Below are 25,323 nucleotides of genomic sequence, written 5' to 3' on the forward strand. Positions count from 1 at the left end.
TGCGTGCAGCCCCTCAGTGCAGCCGACCTGCACCTTCCCAAGGATCCCCAGGGGAACCCAGACTTCGCTGCTCTGGGCAGACAGCTGGGGAAGTGTCCTACTCTACAGGACCAGGCTGACATCCTCTACATCCTCTATGCCATGAAGTAAGGAGGAATACACACACATATAATGAATGTGAATATGACTGTTGCTGTTGCAGTGAATATTGCACCGGTGGGGTGTCGCAGCGCTCACACTTGCCTTATCGATCCGCCTATCAACGAAGCCTTGTGCATTGTGACAGGATGCCTGCGTCCCACTCCTGTGGACAACCTTCCCATTCTTGCAGGCATCCGCCGCACAGAAACCACAGCACGTCTCGCCTGCCGGGCTGTAGAGCCTAACCACCTGCTCCAAGACAGGCTCACTGCAACAGCGGAGCCTCCCTGGTGTCTCAAGTCGAGACACCCTTTTGTGCCTGCCGCACGGCAGCAATGCAGAGATCTTAACATCAGTGAGGCAGGATGATGGGCGGACCACACCAGGAATGCGGAGTGGGAGGCAAACACCTCCAGACTCCGTGATTTTATCCCGGCTGCCGGTCCTAACCCTACCGGGATGGACCTACCCAGACTGGCGTGGGTGAGGCTTAATCGCCTCCGGACTGGCGTCGGACGCTTCTGCTCATAAATGCACAGATGGGGCTTGGCATCATGTGCAGCGTGCGAGTGTGGAGCCGAGGAACTAACCGCAGACCACGTCATCCAGGACTTTCATATATATCGGGCACCCAACAGAATACGTGGCCTGACGGTTGTGGATGACGAAATGGTGACATGGCTCCTGGAGGTGTGCCTGGATATACAGCCCGGGTGACCCCTCACCCAGGCTCGGGGTGATAAAAGGATAGCTCCTCGGCCCCGAGCCTGGGGGGGAGAGGAGAAACAACTTGACCCAAACGAAGTAGAACACACACACACATACACCCTCTCTCACACACACACACGCACACACACACTCTCGCATGCACACACACATGCACGATCACACACACATACACCCTCTCACACACATGCACGCAGCCACCCGATCAGGTTTGTGATTGGTCCTCCCTGTGCAGGGGTGCTGATTGGCTTGTGGAGGTGTCGGGGCCGGGCCAAGGCGGAGCCACCGTGCACACCCTATTGGAGGAGCTGTACTTGGAGGCGGGGTCCTGTAAGGAGTGGGGTTTGATTCGCTACATCTCTGGCATACTCAGGAAGAGGCTAGATGTCTTGGCTGAGGTAGGACAGCCATGTTGGATCAGCTAGTAAATAGTAAAAAAAAAAAAAACAGAATAAGGAAAATATAAAATACATTTTTCAATTGATTTTATGCTCTACTATTTCATTCTAATCGTGCCTGCATATGTGTGTGTGTGTGTGTGTGTGTGTTCCCAGGCTTGTACAGATCTCATCTCCCACCAGAAGCAACTGACTGTCGGCCTCCCTCCAGAACCCAGGGAGAAGGTCATCACAGTGTGGGTTACATACACACGCATGAACGCTCACACCCATGCGCACACATAAACAAACACACACCCACGATATGCGAGGACCCTGGAATGCAACGGACACAACATTACACCTCTAGATGACACCACACAAGTACATTTTAACTGTACAGGTATAGTCCTTTAACAATCAAAAGCAACAAGTCTGGTGATAGACGCGTTATACCGAACACACACCTAATTTAACACTACACGACATGTCTTCTAATTCTGCACTTCCTACTACCTGTTTGTGTCCAGTCCACTTCCTCCAGAGGAGCTGAACAGTCTAATCTATGAGGCCAGCGGTCAGGACATCAGCATCGCTGTACTCACTCAGGTAGCACCTCCACACACACACACACGCACACATACACACACACACACACACACACACACACACACACACACACTAACCCTGGTGTGTCCTGTAGGAGATCATGGTGTACCTGGCCATGTACATGCGCTCCCAGCCAGGCCTGTTTGGGGATATGCTGCGTCTCAGGATAGGGCTCATCATGCAGGTGATGGCCACTGAGTTGGCACGGAGCCTCCACTGCTCAGGTGGGCAGAAGCACACACACACACTTACTGTACGCAGACCCAAAGACACACATACACAAACACGTGTTCATTTGCAAGTATGTGATTAATGTGTGTGTGTGTGTGTGGGTTGCCTGCAGGGGAGGAGGCATCAGAGAGTCTGATGAACCTGAGTCCCTCTGACATGAAGAACCTGCTGCACCACATCCTGAGTGGCAAAGAGTTTGGAGTGGAGAGGAGCGGTGAGTGGATATGTTTCCCTGTACTGTATGTGTTTATTAGTCTCTCTGTCTAGACTGTATGTTATAATAGTGTTTGTCTCCCTGTCTAGACTGTATGTTACGTATAATAGTGTTTATTTGTCTCTCTGTCTAGACTTGGATGTTATTCATGTTATAGTTTAGAGTCTGTCCCAGCAACACACATCCAGTCTATAATCTGTGTCTATGTTCGTGTGTCTATCCAATCTATAATGGAGTATCTGTCTGTCTGTCCTCAGTTCGTCCTATTCAGTCCACTGCCACCAGCCCGGCCATCTCCATCCACGAGCAGGGACACACGGGCGCCACCAAGACGGAACGCACCGGAATACGCAAGCTGAAGAGTGAGATCAAACAGGTACCGAGTCTGGCTCCACCCACCCACAGAAAAGCCAGTCGCAGGATGCTGTGCCACCCGAGTTGCCTTGGAGACCGTCCACCATAGCTATCAAATCCTCCACACCACCGAACAACCATAGACAGCTGTCGTATAACAGGGATTGTGTGTGTGTGAATGAACGCGACTGTTCCTGCGTCTTGCTTCTGCTCCTCTCGTTGATCCATGTGATAGCGCAGGGGCATGCTCCCTCATTATGGAGTGCAGTAAAATTCTACCCTAGTATAAATAAAGGGGAACAGCAGTGATGTATCAAAGATGCTGTGATTCCTTGAGATACTGGGCTGTATGAGCACTGTAGCTGCAGTATATGATGATACAGTACGTAGTTGACCTGAATGAGAGCATATGTTTCTCTGTGAATAACACATTGGACCTCATTCCTGTGGTCTTAAATGTCTTCTTACGAACTTCGTAAGATCAACCCTAAGAAAGATCATGAACCAGATTCATGAACGCGTGGAAATGTGTTCTTAAAGAGGCAGCTCTCCTTTTCTTCCTGGTCACGCTGTGCTCAGCAAGAGGCTAATTCGAGCGAGCATTGGTTGCGGAAGTGATGGTGCCGGTGTGTGTGGCTTGCCGTCTGCCGCTGTCAGTTTTGTTTGTGTTTATACTGATTTTGACAGTTGTCACGAGAAATGTCAAGTCTCTACGGATTTATGATCGCCAAGCGCTTCTGGATATCCAGCTTACTAGCAGAAATCTTGTCAAGTTTGATCCGGGACAGAAAACTTTTTCTCCGCCGCTACTTGCGGGAATACCTGCTCACCTCTACCGGGCAGCGGCCCCTCCTACATGTGTGCTGTCCCTCCAAGCCGTTGGCTAGAGACTTTCTTAATCTTATTGACTCATTTGATCTTGTGCAGTCGGTGACTGATCCCACACAAGAGCGCGGGCACACACTCGATCTTTTCCTATCTTATGGTCTATCCGTTTTTAACATTGAAGTTTGTGGTGCATTTTTCTCTGATCATATGCCTGTTTTATTTGATGTATCTCTCCCATGTGATATCGACAAACCATCTGCACCGGCCCGTCGTTGCCGTGTGTTGAACCCTTCCACTGCTGTTCGCTTCTCGTCTGCATTTACCAGCGCTACTCTACCCGGCCCAGTCAGCCCTGTGTGTGTTAACGCGGAGGAGTTAACCTCTCGGTTTGATTCCACCTGTCTGCAAATCCTGGACTCTGTCGCTCCTCTGAAAACCAGGCGCTCCAAACCTAAACCCGAGCCCTGGTTGAACGACAGCACACGGGAAGCGCGGCGAGAATGCAGGAGGGCTGAACGTCAGTGGAAAAAGGACAAGCTGCATGTGTCTTTTGACATTCTGAGGGACAGCTGGCGTAGATATCAGCAAATTGTCAAAGTTGAAAAAACGAAACATTTGTCTGATATCATTTTAATCAACTGCCACAAGCCTCAGGTTCTGTTTAAAACTATTAATGACATTCTTGATGTCCCCCAGCCAGTCCGCCTTGAAGCGTCCTCTGAAACATGTGAGCTCTTTCTGCAGTTTTTTACTGATAAGGTAGCCAACATCAGAGCCAGCATCTACACCCCAACACACAACCCCTCTATTTTTGTCACCTGCCTGGCTACTTTTAGCCAATTTGAGCCTGTGTCTCTTTCCCAGCTAGAGGAAATAATTTCCATTATGAAGCCCTCAGGCTCCCCCTTAGATGTCCTTCCCCCTCGGCTTGTCAAAGAGGCTAGCAGGGCTATAGGACCAGATGTCCAGAACATTATGAATCACAGCCTCGCAGGAGATGTACAGATGTGGGAAGTTAGAAATGTCACATGCTGCAGCATTTCACGTCGCGGTATTTGGCAGGGAAATCCCGTTGGAAATCTCGTGGGATTTCAGACGGGTGTTATTTCGTTTTAGTGATGCACCACCGCCAGGTGGCGTCTTTGAGTAGATTTAGCAGGCTGGGCTCTGTTTTTCTCCTATAGTCTACGAATGAAGCATCATTAAGTTTCACATTCTTTAATTTAAATGCTCTGTTGTAAAGCACTTTGAGCTGAATTTATCTGTATGAAAGGTGCTATACAAATAACGTTTAATTGTTATTATTACCTTGTTCTCAAACACATGTTTTCTCCATCTGGATGTAATTTAATTATTACGAACACCTATATCTAGGCCTACAGTAGCCTATCTATCTCGGTAACTGACGTCGGGTCAAGACGTGGTGGCTGTTAGGTCAAATGCGCAAAATAACAGTATTGTAAATATATTTGTAAGTAAAGATATGGTGAACGTGGGGGTTTTGCGTTTTGTTTCTGGAACGCATTCAACTGGTAGGCTACTCGTAAACCCCGGAAGTAAATTTGAAGACGGGGCACCAGCTAATGTAGCCAAGTCTGAGCGCAGTAGGCTATATGGCTTCAGCACGATACAAAGAAAAAATAAGCTTGATCGACTTGTGGATCCATACAAAATCGACATAGTCGCCATGAGTAAAGATCACTCATTGCCAATCATATCCGGACATTAACTATCTTGTGCATAGATAGCGGCAGGTTTGACAGTGAGTGCCTTCACATGCACAATATACACAATATTTTGTTATTTGAATGATCTTGAATATATATATATTCAAGATCATTCAAATAAGAAAATATCGTGTATGTTTTTATTTATTTATACCGGCCGCCAGTCGTTCCATGAACGGCTATAGGGAATGCGCAGTTTCGCGCTGGCTACAGCCTATTATATGCACAGTTCCGCGCTATGTAGGCTATTATAAATAAGTATTATTCATTGGGGGAGCTTGGACTCGCTGGGGACTGGTGGAGAGACGCAGAGCCTCCCCAGACGCGACATCCTCCAGTTGGCTGAAGAGCTGCGCGCTCTGGCGTCCAAACAGCCACCGGCTGTTTGTCTTCACCTGCATGGTGAAGACAAGCTGCAGCAAGAACAGAACTGTCTACCAATGCATGAAGTGCACCTAGCTGTCTGTGAGAGGCTATAGCAGAGGATATGTGCGAAGTGTATTTGAGCTGCCGCCTCAACCGTGCGTAAGAGCAGAGCGCATCAACTCGTGTATAGCTACAACTAGTAGCCCATAGCCATTAAAACGGCTTATTGTTTCATTCATATATCAACTAGATAATTCGATAATAATGGTTGAGACATGAATGTAAAAATTGTTTTATTGATGAAAAGGGTAAAACTGAAAAACATGGAGAGTCATTGCATTGATCGATGCAGTCCGTTCAAATAGGCATCAAAAGATAAAGTAGGCCCATTTAAAATTACCAATTACATCTTCAAATCCCTTCTAATCTTGGCCTTTGATAGGGTTTTTTCCCGCCCTACTGCCAATTATATCCGAACATTAACTATCTTGTGCATACAGAGCACAAACAATGAAACAATGAAACGAAAAGATTTCCTGTCTGTCTGTGGCATTCGCTACCAGCAAACACTGAAAATACAGGTCCTCAATTTATTTAGATTAGACTAGCCTATCCAACTGGACCACTCCAATGAATGTTGAACGTAGCCTACTTTTATTCTTTAGGTTTTACAGAATCGGCCTACAATGTCCACACATGCATGCGCCATCTGACTAGCTCGTCACTCGCCAGCGAACCTGGACTAGACTATTGTAACACCCCCCCCCCAAATTCTTTTATATTCAAATAAACTGGATGAACCGGTTTCCTAGCCCTGGATCGTGGGGAGGGGGGTAGCCTGCGTTAGCGGGTGCTTTGCCATGACCGGCCATTGAATTCGCTAGTTTGATTGATAGATGGATTTAACGTCCAAAGAAGTATTGTATAGGCCCATGTGTAAGAGATGAATGGTTGTAACCATGAACTCAGCCAGAGGTAGGCCCTACTGTAGATTATCAGCATTATCACCAGTCTCAATTTATGTTTTCCTCTAGGCTACGTGTTGCCATTCATTTAACACTAGCAGCGCCAAGCATTTGAAACTTACCAGCTTCGCTGGGGGGTGGGTCAAAAGCACCCGCAGTCTTTAGAATGGGAGGCTGTTATTGACACACAATGGCCGCTAGATGGCGCTCGTGTGTGTGTTTGTGACACCAAATGCGGCTGTATCGGCTTGGGCTACAAATAGATACACCTGTCTAGAAATAAGATGGTCGTGTCTGGGACTACATTTTCCCAAGCCCTATTATCAAATAGAAAGCATATCACTGATAACACTTGAAAAATAAGAACACATTGGCGCAGTATGATGTAGGACTATTCACCTATTGAGCAATTTATAGATGGATTTATGGATGAATTCTATGTTTACTCAGGCCCGGTCGGATTTAGCCAAGCCGCTGGGGTAGGCTTGTGTTGCAGTTTTACCACATTAGTTAATATTTTCGGAATTTGAGCTGAAAGGCATTTTTCTTAACATGTATTATGATATATAGATATATATTATACTAAATAAATATATAATATTTGGGCGGGTTTTTGTCGCATGGGGGGATTTGGAGCACTCGTTGGGGCTGGAGCACCAATCTGGCAATCCGGCTTGTTTACATCCGGACGTGAAGTATAGCAATATTCTGTGGAGGGCAGTAATAGTTGCATCGACACTGCTGGAAAGCCGTTAGAAGAAGTGATTGAATACAGTTTCCGCATGTTTGTTGTATTCTATTTGACATGTTCCTTTGCCTCATTTAGCACCAGCTGCAACAATCTCCTCAAAATCCGTTCTCTCCGTTAGCAGGGCTAACGTTGCACTCAGTAGCTTGTGCTTATTAGCTAGGTTTGGTAAAAAGCTTGTGCAGTGGAGGGGTTCTTTTGGGGGAATTATTGGATTATGCCAGCTAACGTTAGTCCCAACCCTTTGATAACTATTCGATGCAGTCTGCCAGGCTAGTGCCTGTCGCCGTCATGAATGAGACGGCCCCAGTTTAGAGACGGCCCCAGCTTTTGTTAGCTTTTAACTTCAAATTAACGTTTTTGTGTTTTGGGGCAAACTCTTAAAATAATATAATACGGCATGCATAGCTAGCGAGAGATATGCCCCCGCATCATTTTACAACCTGTATTGTTCGACTTTGCAACTGCTTGCTTGCTAGCTAGCTTAGCTAGCCTAACGTTGGGTGTATGAAGCTGGATAGTGGCCATGATTGCACCACCCTCATCCTACTGCTGTATGGGTGGGGTTGGTATTTGCAGAGGGCTACAAACACAGCGTGACACATGAGCACAGTTTTCTATGCAATATAAAGGCTACTGAAAAATAAATTGACTCCAACAATAATCTGATTCAGTTAACACTTTATTTTTGAATAAGTGGCTCTTGTGGCTTAGAATAAGGGTCTGCAAGTGCAATGGGAAAATATCGACTATTCTAGTAGGCTAGAGTTTGTTCATGTTGCACATTAAAATTCAGGTATTGCTTAGCCTATATTCACATTTAGCTTCCTCAATGGGTCAAGACAATATACAATGTTAACATTTACTCGGTACAATAAATATCACAGCCAAGAATAGATGTGAAAGTTGTGATCAAGATGCATTGGACTTGGCCGGCTTGGGGATTTATAGATCTTTCAAACCTTTATTTATGCTCGAGAGGCACTGAGGTTGCCCTCATTTACAGTGACGACGAGCGATCTTGCACCCAGTCACTGCAAAACTGTCAGCTAGCAGTCTAAAACTGGCAGCTAGCAGCCTAGCCTATTTGCAAAACTGCTGCAAAAGTGGCACCTACCATCCTAGGCTATTTGAATGTCAATGTAGGCTCATTGAGAATTCTGTGAATGGTGGGGGTTGTATTGAGTGTGAGCCTGCCGACTGTGCAAAACGTTGGGTTTCAAAATGAACTAACGTTAGTGGACGAGTGTGCCTGACAAATGTGAAATTAGCAGAATCGTATTGTCTAACTCAGTAGTGGCGACCGCCCATGATTGTTGCTCTCGATGTAATTTTGTGTGTGGAAAAACGAGACAGTGCCAGTTTCCAGTGCAATGTTGTTGTTTTTTTTAAACTCATAGGCTTAGCCTAGCCTAGCCTAATGTGTGGCTGAACAGCCAGTCAACCCCGTTGTGATTTCAGATTATTCTCAATCTCACGCACCGTTCCTTCATGGATCACGAGGGTAGCCTACCTACACCGAAACCAATTCAATTGGGTGATAAGTGATACGCCGATAGGCCTATAAAAACATACATGTTCAAATGAAATACCACATCAGATGCCACAGAGTAAATATCATCTCATCACTTAGGAGAGTTGGCTGAAATAAAAGGTTGCTCCCTGTCCTTTGACATTCGCTACCAGCAAACAGACAGCTAGGCCTATTTGCATGTCAATGTAAACCAGTGGGGGAGGGCTACAAGGTATGGCTTGGTTAGCCTACAGCCCTACCAAGAAATGTTACTCGCTATATTTCACTACTATAGTAGTTCTGCTTCATTCTCACAGCAATTTTCTGTAGGGAGGCTTTAGCGGCTTTACAAACCCTTCTCTAGAGAGAAGCCGTCTGATCCCAGCATGGTATGAGGTGGAGAAGGACAATCTGGTATCTGAGCTAAGGCAGGTTAGCAAGGTAGCTGGACAGCTGTCAGTCAGGACCACTACGTTACTGTAACTGTGCACTGTCCTCAAGACGAGAGCCGTGTACGAGGCACAGACGGGGCATGCTGTGGCTGAGGAGATATATGAGATCATGGAGGACTTCAGCATCCAAGAGAAGGTTGTGGCAGCCACAGTTGACAACGCCTCCAACATGGATGTTGCTATAAAGAAGCTTCACCTTGTCAAATTTGGGTGTTTCGCCCATACACTCAACATGGCAGCTCAGAAGATCTACAAAATCCTACAAGTGTCCAACTGGGCAGCCAGGGTCCGTGCCACAGTGGTGTGACACAGAATTCAAAATAAATGTGACTTTGTAAATGGCTGAAAGAATTGGTCTTTGATAAGTATATATAATTAAAAAAATGTGAACAGGTCAGAAAAATCAAACACCAACCATAAGAACTGGCGTCGCATGCTGTGGTTTGTGGACGATGTGGCGTGGAGTCCCATGTTCGGGTTTCAAATGTAGTCCTAGACCTGCCGGAACAACACAGGTGTTTCAAATTAATGAATTAGTTCTACTGCATAAGATAAATTGAAACACCTGTGTTGGTCCCCAATATGGCAGGTCTAGGACTACATTTGAAACCCATGAATATGCTGGTCTGTGCTAATCTTCACGGTTCTGTGCTAGTATAACAGTAACATCCTGGTTCTACTCTGGTCTCCATACCTGTTCTCTGTACTGGTCCTCATGTCTCCTCTCGCCCTTCGCCTGCATCATCACCTCGAGTTTTTCCCAGTTTCTGGCACCTTCCAGTTTGGATGTGCCAGAGCCCATAGGCCACCTGGGCTGGAGGGAGAGACAGGACAATTAACCAAGTGAAAGAGACAGAAATACTGCACACAGAAGAGACATGGATATGACTGTCCAGCCTGTGATAGACCTCTGAAGTTTTGCAGAATCTAATAAGATGGCTAATTTTAGCAATAATAGCTTAGCTAGCTAGTAGTGCCAACTGCCTACCTAGCACAGCCTACTCATTGACCAAATGAACATGGGAACTTTCACAGACGTTGCCAGAGCATTTGGGACAGTTAGCTATTCTGTTCTCTCTCAAAATGATTAAAGATTGGCTTATAGCCAATCAGACGACGATTACATTGCCAAAACTGTAGCTAGCTAACGTTAGCCGAGATGAATTTGCGTCAGGCAGCCTAATGGTGGCCAACGAACAAAGGCCCTCCACAACGCCTCACACAAGTTCAAGAAACGGTCACAACTGAAATGTTTCAAAGTTGCCAACTCAACGTTACAATTACCACAAAAAGCAGAACGTATAACACTCATGGCGACAGAGTAATTTTAGCACTAGCCTAAGCACTAGCCTAGGTATGCTGCTAACGTTGGAGATGAAGTAAACATGGAGATGTTACAACGCCTGTTGCTCATAGCACTAGTGCTTATTCATGTATATTGTCCTCTTATTTCGGTTATTTCAGTTATAATATTTCAGTTATTCAGTCCCTCATCACCTTTGCGCTAGCTCTCCAGCTCCACTGGAGAGTAAACAAACAGTGCGCCCCACAATGCACAGCGCATCTGACTACGGGTCTTTTTTAGGTCAAACATGTTGCGTCCGTCCGAGAACGGGCGGTTTCACACAACAACTGGAGCGCCCTAGAAATCGGTTGTAACCGCTCCGAAAACACCTCTTCAGGGGTCTCGGAGTGGCTGTTTTAGTGCACACTTGTCTGCGATTGTTGTGTTCACACAGGCCCATACAGAGCGCTCTCGGGCCCAAAGCTCGTTTGGTGCGCACAAACTGTGTTCGGAATCGCTCCCTATTCACTATATATTGAACTATATAGGGCGTCAGCCATTTTGGGCTGAACGAGGGAGCGATTCCGAAAACAGCTTATGTGTGAAACCACCCTAAGTTACTCCCTTTACGCACAAATATAATGAGCGGATATTTATTCTTGATAAGTTCATGAGGTAACTTAGAGTAGGATTGATCATTTTGTGTGCATAAACAGTGGCTAAGCATAAAACATAAACACACAGAGCTAGCTAACATACAGTGCTAACATAAACAGTGCTAGCTAACATAAGCAGTCGGCAACATTACAGTAACGTCAAAATTACCGGTAAGAATGGGCTAACGTTAGCGAAGCTAGCCAAACTTACATCATCGACGAGATCCAAATTGTTGTCACGTCTCCAAATCCCCCAAGCTCCTCTTCTGATGAACTGGACTCAAAGACAGCCTCTAAAACCTCAGCACATCTCCTGTTTTTGTGTTTGTTTGCTCATTTTATCTTCTCCGGTAGCCTAAGTTCATTCAGGTAACGTTAGCCCAGCCGGCTTCAAAACATCCTCCCTAGTTGTTTGCAAACCACATGGCCCAGGTTTATCCAATGGGGGGCTCTCTTGATAGAAAGTGGTGAATAATGTGGATGGTCATTGGTTTATTATGTCTGAGACTGATAGACAGCTGAATCCATGGGGAAAGCTCCAACCAATGGATTCAGAGAAGGCGGCGTATGATGCCTTCAGGAACCAATCATAAACGCTGTAAATCTCAAGACACGAAACAGACCTTATACTAGGGTTGGGCCGATGGACGATATCATCGTCCATCGCCAATGGTTGATAGAAAAACACGATGGTTGAGAACCATCGTCACATCGGCGCTTTTTAAACACTTGAGCTGTGAAAATGGAACAGTTGGGTATTATATATGTGTAGGCCTACGTTAATGGAACAGTTGGGTATTATATATGTGTAGGGCTACATTAATGAAGACCATTTAATACGTTTCCCACAGTTATTGTGTCCTTCGTGAAGAATTTGGACAGCAAACTGAGCGAGAGGCATATGGTGCGAGTCGACGCCTATACCGGAGTTATTTCTGCTTCTTTAAACATTGTAAATAATTAGATTAACTAATTTGAGTCGTAATCTACTAATTCTAGGCCTATGTGTCATAAAATGTAACATTAGAATGTATCTATAGCTTAACAAACATCTCAATTTGATGTAGTTCAACAGCCCGTGCGCTCATGGAGGCATAAAACGCTTTTCATTAATGAGTCCAGTTCAAGGTTCTAAGCGAACCAACTATCAATAAATGACACACTAGGCCTACTGTAGAACAGAAAATATTTTGTTTAGTTGCTATTATAACACGTACATGCAGGCAAGCTAAATGCTCATTTCTGGGCAGAATAACAACCTAGAAAGAGCCAATCAGAACCTAGACTCGCCAACGGGACCTGAAATGTAGATACCAAAGTTAATGTAGAAATGTAGATACCCGGTTAAATAATAATTTCGTTTCGTACTTACTTGCCTACTTTAATCAAAAGACCACAATAAAATACAATGTAAATTCGGCTTTATTTAAATGTGTGGCTTCTGCCATTATGCATAAAATAAACAACTCACAAAATTTGATAGGGCCCGTGTTTATCAACCGCATATTTCGTTGAATAATAAAGAAATAATAATAAAGAAATTGTAAATAATTGTTATTTACATTTTTTTTATTTTTATACCACAAATGGCATAAAAAAATGGCAAACAAAAACTCCACAATCTGACTCTATACTCTTACCCCAGGGTTTAGGCCTACTCTTTCTATTCTAGATTCCTGGCTAAGAAAACCAGCATGTTCACTTTATCAGGCTTTAGTAGGGAGTAGAGAGGAGTGACAACACTACCTGCGGTGCTGAACACGCGCTCTGATGGTGTGCTGGTTGCGCATATGGAGAGGTATTTACGCGCAATACTAGCCATAAAAGTAAACCTCGTTTGGTTATCTTTCCATCATCTGAGTGGATCGTCATCTCCGTCAATTGTCTCTTCCAGCAAGTAGGCTGTGATCTCTACCTCTGCGATTTCAGCAGCAGTGCGCGTAGCTGGTTAGTTTTTTCCCCCTAGAAGACTGCCCAGCGAGCTTCTGCTCTTCTTAGGAGCAGCAGCGCTGGACTGATCTTCCTGCGTGGTGGGACTGACTGTTGGGCGCTCTGCACGGGTCGTTGTTGCTACCATCTCTGCAACCAGCTCGGTCTTGACGTGGTTCAGCTCGGGTGGCTGCATGTGTTCCCCTCGGTATCTTGGATCAAGCAGTGCTGATTTGTGCAAGATAGCCATGGTGGCGTCAATATCATATTTGTTCGAAAAAAAAGTAAAATATGTTTTATAGGCGTATTACGTATCCCGGGTAGGCTATTTTAGACTTGCATTTTCTCTCTAAATTAAATATAAGTTATTTCATATAAAGTGACTGCGTCATGTAGCCAGTTAATGTGAAGCCTGATTCTACAATAGCCTACCCGGGATACGTAATAGGCCTATAAAACATGTTTTACTTTTTTTTTTCTTCGTTTTTTTTAATTATTATTATTATTTCCATAAAATGACGATATCATCGTCCATCGCGATGTTTGGATGGCCACATCGTGATGTCATATTTCAGCACACATCGCCCAACCCTACCTTATACACAAAACAACGGTGTGAAATTATGTATATGATTTCTGTGCGTGTTGATATGGCTGAAAAATCTATAAAAACGTACGACGCCCGCGCCACCGCGGGCGCAGACTCCAGAGGGATAAAGCACGGTTCTTTTTACTCACACCAATGCTCCTATATAATTATAATTATATTATACTCCCAGTTATATTATATATTTGCTTTGTCCAGATTGCCAGTTGAACAAAAACGATCCAAGTGCCAAGTGCAACATTGTAACATATTATTCCCTGAACCAATGCAAATGATCGAGAGGGTTGAATAGCCTGCACCCCTAGTAATTTTGCATTCATTCAATAGCCTACATAAGCATTCACATCCATAAACATAAGGCTGTGTTTTCAAGACATTTACAGCATTTCAAAATTCAACATTTGCATCATAGACTATTGAGTGCTATTCGTTTGAAGACATTTGACCTGTGTTGAGCTGATAGCATACGTTTTGAGATTAAACATAGTTTTATCTAAATGAGCCATTGTGTGAGTGTAACCTTTTGCATTCATTGTTGAAGTCACATATAGTCTACCACAAAAATATTATTGCTGTGCACATTCTTATATCCATATGTAAGGATGGATTATTCATTCAACCTTGATTCCTATAAAAAAAAAAAACATATTGATGAACCTAGGCGACATCTGCTGGGAGAAAGTAGCATTGCAGCCTAAAAGTCAGGTAAAAAAAGATGGCTGACCGGCTTTTAGCCAGAATACACAAAAAAAATGACCAAACTACCTTTTCCTGGTGGGATTTCGAAGTTTCAAAAACACTGACACGTAAAACGCACATATCTAGGAAAAGTCATGAAAGCAGGGCGCTGTAACTTGAACGGTTGCAGAGAATTATTTTTTAATGTAGTTGCATGGGTCACCTTGACCCACCCTCAGCTATTCTAGTGTTAAACCACCATCTCATCTAGACTACTTCTGTTGCTGCATTTTTACATTTATGCTTTCATGATTTTAGAGCGCAATCAACCTTTTCCAGGATTCCAATAAGTCCATCCATTCATCCAACTTTGTGCTGAGCGCAGCGCAGGCTGGTAGCCTACTGTCAAGGCTCACGACTGATGCACTCCCTTAACACGCAACTCCCCAGACCATCAAGAGAATTTCAATATGAAAGACCTTGGGATTCCAGGAGTCAAGACCGTTTCAGACGGGGAGCGACATTCCGCCTGCGTTCTCGCTCGGATCAGCGGGGGACGCACGCGTCCTGCGCGCAGCGGGGAAAGCTGACTACAATTCAGCTCTTGTCGCGCGCGGGCGTGTGCAGCCTAGTTCCATATGAGAACACTCCTCGGTCCAATTCCGTATAGTAGATCCGCCTGTGTACTTTCAACGAATTTATTATTAGACATAATATCATAATATATATAGCCTTCAACGACCTCCTGAGCTGCCTGCCTGATGGTCTCAGGGCTAAAGAGACCGCGCGTCGTTTTCCTCACCCTAACTCTTGGCATGCTATCAATGAAAGAAAATACATTGTAAATAAACATGGTTTTAGGCTATTGTTTTTATGTAGGCCTATAGGTTAAGCTATTTGTGTTCATAAGGTAACGTCATTGTAAACGAAAGTAGCCTATAGCCTATAATCCAATTGACTGGAACCAGGGGGTTTGACAAAAGTTAAGAGGCAAAATAATTTGTCTTGACTGCATTCAAGATGTATCTTTCACATTAAAACTACATACAAAGCTGACCAATAGCATTAGAAAGATCTCTTCGAGAGCTTTCATTTCACCTGTACATTCTGCCCAAATGTCACTAGCGCACCCCTGCAGCTATGTTATCATGTAGCCAGTAGATATGCTAAGAAAATTGCATATGTTTGCAAACTAAAACAAGTGAACACAATTTTACAATCGAAAAATGCTTATGAGACCATTATTTTACTTATATGGGGCAAAAGTGGTTTCTCTTCCTGCTTCTGCCTAAGCCCTCCACAATACCACAACACAACGGTGTCATGTTTTACCGAAGGAAAAGTGAAGAAGACGGTAGCTAGCAGTAGCTAAAGCAGTTAGCTAATGTTAAGATCATTCCTCTAGCTGCTTTGCTGCTAATGCGAGTTCGTCTCCGTTCCTGCCCGAGAAGTTACATTCCATGTGTCCCAAAACTGTTAAATCATTCCCCATGTAGTTCACTATGAGTCGCACTCAATACATCCATGGTAATAGGGAATAGGGAGTGAGTGAACCATTTCAAACACATCTCTGGTCATCTCCGTTAGCCATCTTCCTCGTCCTGATGCCATGTTCCATATGAGAACACTCAGTCAGCCTAATGTATTAAACTTCTACTTGTCCCGACAGTTAACAGATATAGACCCGGCGACATTTACAGAGATAGAAACTATAAATAGATAGGCTTTGTTCGTAATAATTAAATTACAACCAGACAGAGAACAAGGAGTTTGAGAACGGTAGGCTCATCTAATGTGTGAGATGAGCTACAGCAATGGGTCAATGAGTGGTATTACTGCGCCCCTACGGGCAGGCGAGCGGTGGTGCGGAATGCCGTAAAGCGCCTGTTAGAATACCGCGGGTCAAGTTACATTCTTATGTTCCCACATCTGTACCAGTAAATTTTAAACATGCTGTGGTACAACCGCTGATTAAAAAGCCTAACCTGGACGCCTCTGTCCTTTCCAATTTCAGGCCAATCTCCAAGCTCACGTTTCTTTCCAAAGTTCTGGAGAAAATTGTACTCATTCAATTGATGTCGTTTCTGAACACACATGGGATTTTGGAAGTGTTCCAGTCTGGGTATAAAGCGCTGCACAGTACAGAGACTGCACTCCTAAGGATTTTTTATGATATATTTCTGGCTACGGACTCTGGTGACACTCTTTTTCTTGTACTGTTGGATCTTACTGCCGCTTTCGACACAGTGGATCACAATATTCTGCTCTCCCGCCTGGAGCACTGGGTTGGCATCAAAGGTTCAGCTCTGGAGTTTTTCAGGTCATACCTGTCAGAGAGAAGCTTCTGTGTTAGCCTGGGCGACGCTGTATCCGCCACTGCATCTCTCCCTTGCGGGGTGCCCCAGGGCTTAATTCTTGGACCAATTTTATTTATGTTGTATCTACTCCCCCTAGGATCTATTTTCAGGAAACATGGAGTCTCCTTCCACTGTTATGCAGATGATTGTCAAATCTACCTGCCCTTGAAACAAAACAACCCTGACTCTTTAAAACTGTTGTTGGCATGCCTGGAAGATGTCAAAGCATGGTTAGCTTTAAACTTTTTATGTTTTAATGACAGTAAAACCGAAGTCATGGTGTTTGGTCCCAGCAATGCCCATGTGTTTCCTCCTGCTGATCTAGGCCCTTTTAAACATTTTGTGAAGCCAACTGCCACTAATTTAGGGGTGAAAATTGACTGTGACCTAAAGATGGACAAACAAATTAATGCCGTAGTAGGAAATAGTTTTTTCCAGCTCAGGAGGCTGTCCAAGGTCAAACCTTTTTTATCACGCTGTGTTTCTGAACATGTAATACATGCTTTTATGACTTCTCGTCTCGATTACTGCAATGCTTTCTATGTTGGTGTCAGTCAGGCCTCTCTCTCTCGCCTGCAGTTAGTCCAGAGCGCTGCCGCTTGCCTGCTAACTGGTACACGTAAGCAAGAGCACATTACCCCGGTACTGGCTTCGCTCCACTGGCTTCCTGTGCGTTTTAGAATTGATTTTAAAATCTTGCTGTTTACTTTTAAGTGCCTAAATGGCTTGGCACCCATCTATCTCTCAGAACTGCTGGAACCCTATGCTCCTTCAAGGTCCCTCATGTCCTCTGATCAGCTTCTCCTGGTTGTCCCCAAATCCAGGCTGAAGCTCAGGGGGGGGATTGGGCTTTCGCAGTGGCAGCCCCTAAGCTCTGGAACGAGCTACCCCTGCATGTTAGACAGGCCCCCACTCTGCAGGTGTTTAAATCACGCCTCAAAACACACTTATATTCTTTGGCGTTTTCCTGACATGGCCTAAGAGACTTGTCCTTTTTCATGTGACATACTGCGTATGTTTTACTATGTGCTCTTTGTGTGTTATTGTTGTTTGACTTGTACAGCACTTTGGTCAACTTTGTTGTTTTTAAATGTGCTCTATAAATAAAATGGTATGGTATGGTATGGTAAACCGCCAAAGTGTTCTCAGCTGTGCTCCCCTTCTTAAGTTGAATGCGCGTTCTCGTGCACCTGAATTTGCATACATAAATGCCCCGCCAGCTCCTTACTACAGGGTTGTGTGCACACAGAATCCCCAGACAGCGCGGAAAAAGTTGAGAGGTTCCCAATTGACATGATTGATGTTCAAGGTCACGTGCAAATTCAATGTTTTATTCTTCACATGCAACATAGGCCTACCGGTGAAATGAGCAGTGAGATGTGTCTCCGCTGGCTCTTATAACGTGCACACTAAGCTTAAGCAAGGTGAAAAAAAACAATACAAAATAACAATCAACCAAGACAGCCCCTCAACACCCAGCGCCTTCAGCATTTCTGGACGGATCTCATCAGTCCCTGGGGCTCTGCCACTGTGGAGTTGTTTGACTACCTCAGTGACCTCCTCCAAGGAAATTGACGACCCCCCAACATCTTCCGGCTCTGCCTCGATCGTAGAGGGTGGATTAGTCAGGTTCAGGAGTTCCTCAAAGTGCTCCTTCCAACGCTCAACAACCTCCTCAGTTGAGGTCAGCAGTGTCCCCTCCTTGCTGTATACAGCTTGGATGGTCCCTCGCTTTCCCTTCCCGAGGTGTCTGATGGTCTTCCAGAATAACTTTGTTGCCGACTGAAAGTCCTTCTCCATGGTTTCTCCGAACTCCTCCCACACCCGCTGCTTTGCCTTGGTCACGGCCGAAGCCGCAGCCCTCCGGGCCAGTCGATACCCTGCAACTGCTTCTGGGGTCTCCCGGGCTAACATATCCCGGAAGGCCTCCTTCTTCAGTCGGACGGCTTCCCTGACCACTGCTGTCCACCACGGTGTCCGAGGGTTACCGCCCCTTGAGGTACCTATGGCCCTCAGGCCACAGCTCCCAGCCGCAGCTTCAGCAATGGAGGCTTTGAACACCGACCACTCATGCTCGATGTCCCCATCCTCCACAGGGATGCCTGAGAAGCTCCGCCGGAGGTGGCAATTGAAATCTCTCCAGACAGGCTCTTCCTCCAGACGTTCCCAGTTCACCCTCACTACACACTTGGGTTTTCCAGGTCTGTCCAGAAGCTTCTCGAAACCAGCTCACCACCAGATGGTGATCAGTGGACAGCTCTGCCCCTCTCTTTACCCGAGTGTCCAAAACACATGGCCTCAGATCAGATGATACAATAACGAAATCGATCATCGACCTTCGGCCTAAGGTGTTCTGATGCCAGGTGTACTTGTGGGCATCCTTGTGTTCGAACATGGTGTTTGTTATGGACAAACCGTGACTAGCACAGAAGTCCAACAACAAAACACCACTCGGGTTCAGATCGTGGTGGCCATGCCTCCCAATCACGCCCCTCCAAGTTTCTCCATCATTGCCTACGTGTGCATTGAAGTCCCACAGTAGGACAGTGGAGTCCCCTGCAGGAGCCCCAAATAGGACTCCACTTAGGGTCTGCCGGAAGGCCGAGTACTCTGAACTGCTGTTCGGTGCATAAGCACAAACCACAGTCAGTCCCCCCCCCCCACAGTCCTAAGGCGCAGGGAGGCGACCCTCTCGTCCACTGGGGTGAACTCCAGCACAGAGGCGCTCAGCTGGGGGCTAGCTAGTATAGCCACACCTGCCTTACGCCTCATACCGTGAGCAACTCCGGAGAAGAACAGGGTCCAACCCCTATCCAGGAGTTTGGTTCCGGCGCTGGTGCCGTGCGTGGAGGTTAGCCCCACCAGGTGTAATTGGTATCGCTCCACCTCCCTCACAAGCTCCGGCTCCTTCCCCCCCAGTGAGGTCACGTTCCATGTCCCCTACAGCCAGCTTTTGCCGCCCGGGTCCGGTCCGTCGGTGCCCCCCGCCTTCACCGCCACCTTTAGCTAGCTAGCATTAGTGTTAGCGTTAGCATTATAGTTAGCATTAGTTAGCTAGCATTAGCGTTAGGGTTAGGTTAGCAGATAGGGTTAGGGCCCGGCAGGCAAGACGTGCTGTGGTTTCTGTGCGGCGGAGGCCAGCGGGCTGGATGCCTGCAAGGATGGGAAGGTTGTCCACAGGAGTGGGACGCAGGCATCCTGTCACAATGTGCAAGGCTTCGTTGATAGGCGGATCGATAAGGCAAGTGTGAGCTCTGCGACACCACACCGGAGCAATATTCACTGCAACAGCAACAGTCATATTCACATTCATTGTATGTGTGTGTATTCCTCCTTACTTCTGCCCAGAGCAGCGAAGTCCGGGTTCCCCTGGGGATCCTTGGGAAGGTGCAGGTTGGCAGCACTGAGGGGCTGCACGCACACACACAAGCACGCATGCACGTTTTTCATAGTTTTTCTCAAATATCTGGAAAACGGAAGCTCGTACAGAAAATGTAGCTGCTAAGTGTATGCTAACTGTAGAATGGGAAGAGGACTCGAATGAGCCCGGCCCCGAGGCTCTACGACTTTCCGTTCAAAAGTTAAAGCCATTTCAATATTTGCAATTGAGTTTCTTCATGTTCCCATCATCGCAGCGACTCGCAGATGGCTTCATTGGACTCCACGTACATGAATTAGTGTGGGTAGACGGTCCGTGTACTTCGCGGCCATCCGTTTTTGGTTTTGAAATGACAAAACAAAAACCGAAAAAAACCGAAAAAAAACAAAAACGTTTCCCATTTTTTAATTGATAACAAAAAACTAAAAAACAGAAAATTAATCGTTATCCATTATCCGTTATCTGTTATCCGATTAAATTTGTTGTGTTTGTACATGGAAATTGGGAATTAAAATACCCCTGTGGTCCTTTCTCTATTTCCTGTTCGTTTTTTCTCTGTGACCCCGAAGTTGTACCACGACTGTTTGGAAATTGGCGGCACCCCATGGGCGGCACTAAGCTCGGGATTGTAAACAGAAGAGATGTCTTTGGATGATTATGCAGATTTTATTGCGGAAAATAGGATAACTGGAATGTTCTGTGGTGATATCGCTGCTGCGTTATGTACCCAGTTTGGAACGAGATGGGGGTTTTCTGAGAGGAATGTGCGGAGGTGGTGTGCTGAGCAGCGGCTTGTCAGGGACTTTTGTCCTGATAGCCAACTTGCAGTTGAAGTCGCTCAAGGTATTGCTGAGGTAACGCTATTTTTAAATCATCTACCGTAAATGGGTACCGCTTTTGTTAAGCATACAAATGAATGCTACTCCTATAAAAACCTGACCACAGATATTCAGTATAGAAACACATAGGCTATCAATAACGGATGAATGATGCAATATAAAACTCTGTCCCACACTCAACTCTCACCTGCTCCCATAGTCCATGGAAAATCTTTTGGCCGAAAAATGATGACTGGACATCTGTCCAAAAAAGGAGTTAAAGCTTCTGAGGGCAGAGTGTGCAAAATGTTGAGAAGTGTTCATCAACCCTACCACACTGAAAGACAGCAGGTAAGGTTAATTAGTATTGTTTTTTTCTGCATTTCAAGCGAACATAGACTCTACCATTTAAGGATTTTTTTCTTTAATAATGTAGTTTTTATAATTTAGGGTGCCAGAAATCTGAACCCCATACCCTACAATGCCGAATACATGGGTCACAAGCTGCATGTAGATCAAAATGAGAAGCTTGTTATGTTTGGAGCGACCCATGTAATGGCTATCAATGGTTTCAGCAAGAAGGTTGTCAGTCAGTCCACCATGCCAATAAAGAACAACATCATCATTTATGAGGAGGTGTACAGGCAAAATAACTTAACTAGTGTTTTACTATTGCCATCATCATTCAATTTTGACATGTTTTGTGCCTTTGTTTTTTAAATGGTCACTTTAGGGATCTATGGGTTAATACTGTTTAATATGTTTAAAAGGTAATATTTATGCTTCTGTCTGTTTATCCTCAGACCTGCTGTGCTTTCTTATGGACTATGGGACCAGGTCAGAGTTGACTGTGGGAGAGAGTTTTATCTGATGTTATTCATCCAGGAAATGCTGGCAGATTAGATCGATTTAAATCAATATAATCAATATAAAATAAGAATATTAACTGAAGGTTATATTTTGTACTGTACAATTACCTATTGTTACACAATCATACCTCTACAAACCATACAGGTGAAGGCGTCCTTTATAGGGTGCAGAGAGGCAGATGCTGCTGCTGCGCTTTTAGCCTTTACAAGCTCAGACAGCTGGTTTATTGTTGAAGTGATGTCTGGAAGGCTCTCGGCAGCTTGCTTCAGGTGGTCAATGTTACCGATGACCTCTTCTAGGCTTGAACCGTCTTGGGACCTTCGACTTAAGGAACAAAAAATAACAGATTCAAGATTTCTTAATGGTGCACATTAAATTTTTAAAAATCTTATTTTACTCAATAAAAATATCAACCTATGAGACTTTTTTTAAAAATTAAATCATGTTGGGCATATTGTCTCAAATCATAATGACTTCATGCATGATCAACACAAAAAAAGACTCGAAATTAAATTCAAATACTAATTATGTATGTGAACCAATATATGAGTTCAGAATAAGTTCAGAGTCAATGGCACACTTGAGCTGCGACCACCAACTCTATAAGTCACTCTGTTGGTTGGTCAGTCAGTCCACAAAAAGTTCACCACCCTTTAGGTAACAGTTTTCACCCTAGGAGGCTGACATTTGGCATGGAGGTCCAGTGTGTGTGTGTGTAAAGGTGCATCTTTGTGTTCATGCCAATTGGTTAAAAGGGGTTGAGATGGAACAAAATTGGAAATGAAGGTGGAAGAGGCAGGAGCCTGAAATGTGGCACGGAGGTCAAGTGTGTGTTAATGCCAATTGGCTAAAAGGGGGTGGTGGAAATTTCAAAATGCAGGGTGGCAGTGTGGTATGGGTGGCTGCATTTTGGAAATTCACATATTATGTGGTTGCAGCTATTGCAAATTAACGCTTGTTTTTTTTATTGTATGATTTTGCCTTCACATCAAATGTTGTATTACCTTGCTTTAGCTTTTCTTCCATTCTGGAACTCCTCAGAGTCAGAGATGGCATAGACTTTCCTGGAGTTTGTGGTCCAGTACTTGGAATCTAAGGAGTCAGAAAATATTAACTTCACTTAAAGGAGAATGCTTGTTTTTGACAACCTGGGGCCTCATTTATAAACGTTGCGTAAGTACAAAAGCGTGCGTAACCCATGCTGAGCAACTTTCTACGCAACTTTCGGTATTTATAAAAAACGAGCTGAGCGATAAGTTGGCGGAAGGTGTGCGTAACTCTACGCACATTTCGACCCTCCTTTAACTACGATAAGCACGTTTCTGGAGAAAGGGGAAAACGTGACTCCGATGGCAGAGGGATGAAACTCGAAAGTCTGCGAAACACATGACATATTGAATAATAAATACATCGGTCGCTGCAAGAAACCCTCCAATGTGTCACACAGTTTAAACGGAATCAATCGCCACCGTAGCCTAATCACGAAATAATGTCGGCATTGCTTTGGATGTGTCTGTGAATTGACCCATTTGTGTCATAATATAATGTTATGTTGTAGGCCTTTTCATTTATAGGCTATCCCGAGAAGCATCACGGGCAGTAGCCTATGAATAAAAGCCACATTACGTTGATAACACAACACGACACGAGCCTATAGGCTTATTGTTGACCAATACCTCCACCTCGCATCGGTAAAATGTATCTTTCTCTTTCTGCCTTTTGCACTCGGCTCCATTGTCGTTGCATATGTATAGGCGTATCACTGACCATTTATAGGCAATTGTGGGCGTTAATTGGGGTGTGATCAGAACGCGCGTTCACGTGCGCCAAGTTAAGTGTTGATTGTGATTTATAAAGGGCAGCTGGTGTAGGCGTGCCTGAGTGAACATTTTTGGTGCGTATATTTTAGTACTTACTTAGCTAAGCAAACTTAGTTACGTGGATTCTACGCAATGTTTATAAATGAGGCCCCTGGACCTTATTTACGACATATTATAAGACGTTTGACTCACTGAGATCACTTTGGTGTAGTTCGGAGGCCTGTAGAAGAAATTTAAAATCCAGCGCAAACCAGTATATCCATGTAATGGCGGTGGACGGGGCACCGAGAATGCAGTTCCTACAAATCTATTTTCGTCCGCTAAACGGTTGTTTTCATCAATCTGATTTTATGAATCGACAGGTGTGATTCCCCAAAGCGAGGCCTTGTTGTGGTTTTCAAATACATGGTCTTCAGCCTCTGTAATATGATCTTTAAATGCCTTTCCTCACTTGCTCCAGCACGCGTTTGCCTGCTCGATAGAGCACAAAAGTAGCACTGTCCATGTCCATGCTAAAATGCTAAAAATTAGAAGGGAGAGAGACGGACAGCACATGCACGGCAGCTTGATGCTCTCTGATGACACGCCCTCTCGTCTACTTCTGTGGTTGTAGTCAGTGGCTCGCTCGTGGTACAACTTCCGGGTCACAGAGAAAAAACGAACAGGAAATAGAGAAAGGAGTTTTCCACAGGGGTATTTTAATTCCCAATTTCCATGTACAAACACATCAAATTTAATCGGATAACGGATAATGGATAACGATAAATTTTCCCTTAGTTTTTTGTTATCAATGAAAAAACGGAAAACGGTTCATTTTTTGTTTTTTGTTTTGTCATTTCAAAACCAAAAACGGATGGCCGCGAAGTACGCGGACCATAGACGTTGGTTGTGAGTCGCTCCGACCTTCCGTTCATTTTGCCCATTGAAACGAATGGAAGTCAAATTCCAAAGTCCAGACCCCAAAATCCTTTCCCTCGAAAGTGTCTAGGAGTGCATTTCAGCTCATTTGGAGTCGATTGGAATAGGTTTGACGTGACCTTTTTTGGAGTCATGTGTCAAACCAAAGTGGGAAACCAGTCTTTTGGTTCTGGGAGAGTGGGATAGGGTAGCGTTGGGTGTGGGTTAGGGTTAGGGTTAGTTAGGTTAACTGCAACTTGCATTGTTGGGTGGAGGCATTAAGCCGCTACGCGGTTTTTCTAGTTTATTTTAGGACACCACGATGCCTCATAGAATCATGACTATAAATGTGAAAAAATATTCTCGTATTTATTCTTATTCTTATTTCAAGCCTAGGATGTCTGTAGAATTTATGTGAACGCAATCACCTCTGATTTCTCATAAATTCAGCCCTTGCGAACATGGGCGCACTCCAATCTGGCCTACCTACGACTGCATTTCCGCGTTCTTAAATCCTGTTCATAGATAAGAACAAATCCCAGATAAGAAACCATTCAGGAATGCCAGAATTGTCCCAGGAGCTTCATAAGTGGAGTTAAGAAGAAATTTATTTTGAACTTTTTCTTAACTGCATTCAGGAATGAGGTCCATTTTTTCCATTTAAGAGTTGTGCACTATATATGTTCTGATGACCCATTTTGAGAGCTGAATTTGTTTGTGTTCATTTGAGATTTTTGTGTTACAGACATGATGATTTGATGAGGACTGAGAGCTGA

The 25,323-nt window shown here is 44.7% G+C and overlaps 1 protein-coding gene across 1 annotated transcript in view; it reads left to right on the top strand.

The window, feature by feature from the left end:
- Positions 1-25,323, top strand: part of phka2 (phosphorylase kinase, alpha 2 (liver)) — a 118,084-nt gene that overhangs the window by 89,501 nt on the left and 3,260 nt on the right. The window contains exons 22-28 of the mRNA XM_084439393.1: positions 10-146; positions 1,103-1,265; positions 1,422-1,501; positions 1,775-1,853; positions 1,948-2,077; positions 2,197-2,298; positions 2,556-2,674. Of these exons, the coding sequence (XP_084295519.1) occupies positions 10-146; positions 1,103-1,265; positions 1,422-1,501; positions 1,775-1,853; positions 1,948-2,077; positions 2,197-2,298; positions 2,556-2,674 (810 nt within the window). The remainder of the gene's footprint in view (positions 1-9; positions 147-1,102; positions 1,266-1,421; positions 1,502-1,774; positions 1,854-1,947; positions 2,078-2,196; positions 2,299-2,555; positions 2,675-25,323) is intronic.

This window comes from Borostomias antarcticus, assembly GCF_949987555.1.
Source record: "Borostomias antarcticus genome assembly, chromosome: 6".
NCBI lineage: Eukaryota > Metazoa > Chordata > Actinopteri > Stomiiformes > Stomiidae > Borostomias > Borostomias antarcticus.